General features: G+C 36.2%; 1 protein-coding gene across 1 annotated transcript in view; it reads right to left on the bottom strand.

The window, feature by feature from the left end:
* naa60 (N(alpha)-acetyltransferase 60, NatF catalytic subunit) overlaps positions 1-3,128 on the bottom strand; it is a 17,588-nt gene that overhangs the window by 12,561 nt on the left and 1,899 nt on the right. The window contains exons 2-3 of the mRNA XM_015403594.1: positions 1,187-1,302; positions 80-209 (exon numbers count right to left, since the gene is read on the bottom strand). Of these exons, the coding sequence (XP_015259080.1) occupies positions 80-209; positions 1,187-1,296 (240 nt within the window). The 5' untranslated portion in view covers positions 1,297-1,302. The remainder of the gene's footprint in view (positions 1-79; positions 210-1,186; positions 1,303-3,128) is intronic.

A 3,128-nucleotide genomic window follows, 5' to 3' on the forward strand; every position in this document is an offset into this window, starting at 1 on the left:
CACCTGTTCACTTCCACCAGACCTTTTCACACCAGCCACACCTGTTCACGTCTTCATTCGTGCTGCACTGCAGACTGACCTCCTTGTGTACTTTGGTCCGGCTCTTGATCTCGGCCACGATCATCCCCACGATGCTTCCTCTGAAGGTGGCAGCGAGGGAGAAGAATTTCTTGTTGGAGGTGATGTCTTGATACCATGAGTCTGGATACCTGGAGACAAACAGGGATCAGAACATCTCCGGCTGTGAAGCCAAAGATACCCGCAGCAGACCCACTAGAAATACACACAATCACTGTATTATCGATAAATAAAAAGTATGAAGTAATTATATTTATATTGAAAATCAACATTTGATTATCATTTGAACTGTGTTTTTCATTGTTTATCGATTGTAACATTATTTGTTCACTTTTACAACTTAACGGGATATTAATTGATTAAATCAAGTATTAGGTCTTTTATATTAGATATTATTATCTACTAATATCATAGGACATTTATTTATTACATAATATACTTTGAACCTCCATACATATCATTAAACATTACAAAGACTCTAAAACCATCTCTGCCCTCCCACTTTGGGGACAAAAATGCACATAGTTGGAAAACAAATAATAAAAAAGAAATTTTAGCCCAGCTTTAGGACAAAGTAAAACCATAAATGTCTGTTTTCCCAATCAAAAAAAAATTGCATAATTAATAATTAGAAGAAACTGAATATATGCTACCCTAAAGTAAAGGCAGGGGCTAACATCTGCACATGACCCCACCATGGAGGTGGCAGCAGCATGCTGTGGGGAGGGCAGAGTCTGTTTGCAGACTCTGCCCTCCCCAAGCAGATGGAGCTTGGCCATTTAAGGCTTTATATGTGAGAAGGAGGATTTTAAATTCTATTCTTGATTTAACAGGAAGTCAATTAAGAGAAGCTAATGACATATTGTGAATTGGCGCTATGTAAATAAACTGAATTGAATCATGAGTTTGTGAGTTCTGGGTCCCTGAGCAAGACCCTTAACCACACACTGCTCCCCGGGGGCCCCACGATGGCAGCCCACTGCTCCCCAAGGGGATGGGTTAAATACAGAGGTAAATTTCTCCAATGTGAGATCAATAAAGTTCAAAATAAAAAAAAAAAAAATGAAATGACCAAACCCTAAACATGCAAAAAGGGTTGAAAGCTTACTCGATGGGGAACCAGTCACCACAGAGCAGTTTGACGTTGTCTATGTCATCGTGACAAAGGAAGCGGAGCTGGACTTCACTAAGAGCTGTGGGAGGCACCACGTCACTCATTCACACCTGCAGGGTTTAAAACAAGAACAGGTCAGTCTGCAAACATCTGTCATGCAAACATACAGCTTCAATACGCAGGAGTCTGAGTGTAGAGCAGGTGGAAAGATCAACTCATTGAATATGGAAACGGGGGATTTTAAAGAAAGACCAACTTTGTTCCATTATTGTTGCAAACAGTGTAAATGATCATTTTAAATCAAACATAGAAATGAAACTTTAAAAACATTTCAAAAAAGGTTTAGAGAGAAGCTTTGTTTTATTCAAATGTATTTTAAATTTATTTCAAATCTTATACATTTTTTGTATACATTTTCATTTTTTTCCCCCTTTTTCCATTTTTATTTTTACTTAAATCTCTGTTACTCAGGTTGAGTTTTACAAATTGTATTTATTTTTAAATTGCATTTTACAGATTCTTGCAAAAAATACTGGAACAGAAGTCACCCCCTAAATATCTGAGCGTCCATGTTTCAACCAAAAACAGCATTTATAAACAAAAAAACATTTAACGATTAGACTGTCAGTGTGAGGAAGTAACTTAACCATAATAGAAGCATCACAGGATTTAATCTGTTAGAGGAAATACTTTTAAAAAATTCAATATTTATAATAACAGGAACTTCCTTCTCTTTTAAATCAAATACCTGTCTGTCAGAAAGAAAAAGTTTTACAAGATAAAGAATGAATTAAGGATGTTTTTCACAGTTTGGCAGAAACAAAAAGATTAATAGTTTTAAAGTTATAAAAATGGCATTTAAGAACGAATTTTCTAACACTCTTTTGTTAAAAACAATCATCCCTTTCCTTATAAAGTCGGTTCCACTATCACCTTACAGAACAGGAGCTGCCTTTATATATAAATTAATGTTCTAAGGTCTTCCTGTTCGCCACCTGGGCGCCGTGTCTGAGCAGCAGGTTAGCTCTCTGGTTGGTCTAATTCTTTATTCTCTACACTTTCTCAGCTTTCCAGAATTTGCTGTCTGGTTGAGGAGCTTTGTTGTGTATCCTTGTGACATTTTAATTATGTAATCGTTAGACCCAGAAGAAAAAAAATACTGGTATCTTAACTTTTTTGATAATTCAGTAATAAAGTTGAAGAAACAATTCAACATTTTATTATTATTAAATGTTATTTATTTAGATTTTATTCAATGCCTCTCGCCCTGCACACTGTGACTTGTTTGCCGTTTAACTTTACTAAATTTGATTTAAGCATTTAACAGATATGAATTCAATTTCTTCATTTTCTGAATGCTCAAAGTACACCAGGATTTTTGTATTATTCATTATGACACAGAACATTTACCTGCTGCCTTAGACCACCCTGTGCCTCTGAAATCAGTCCTAAAGGTAATCAGTAACACGTCTCTGTAATATTGTATTTTCTGGTTGCCTAGATACCTGTTGGTCGGTTTGTAGCTGACAAGTAAATGATGTGAAGGAAACAAAAAGTATGACGTCCCTTTCGGTTAAACCTGACCTATCAGTCGCACAATCAAACCTCAACCTGTTTTTGTTGTACTCATCTACACCAGTGGGTCTGATCACATCAGATGGTTACGAGGCAGTCTGCTGGGGAAGATTCCCAGTCATCCAGGTCATAGACATTCCAAAAAAGTTAAAAAACAACCGACTGGACTTTGCCTACAAGTTTGAAGACGTTTCACTTCCCATCCAGGAAGCTTTTTCAATTCAAAATTTCATAAAATGAGATTTCAATTGGGAAGCGAAATGTCTTCAAACTTGGAAACAAAGTCCAGTGGATTGTTTTTTTAAAGTCGTAGGGAAATCATATTTAAATGTCAAATCATTCTGGCTTAAACATGTAAATA

Source organism: Cyprinodon variegatus, unplaced genomic scaffold (genome assembly GCF_000732505.1).
Source record: "Cyprinodon variegatus isolate N-32 unplaced genomic scaffold, C_variegatus-1.0 Scaffold1525, whole genome shotgun sequence".
NCBI lineage: Eukaryota > Metazoa > Chordata > Actinopteri > Cyprinodontiformes > Cyprinodontidae > Cyprinodon > Cyprinodon variegatus.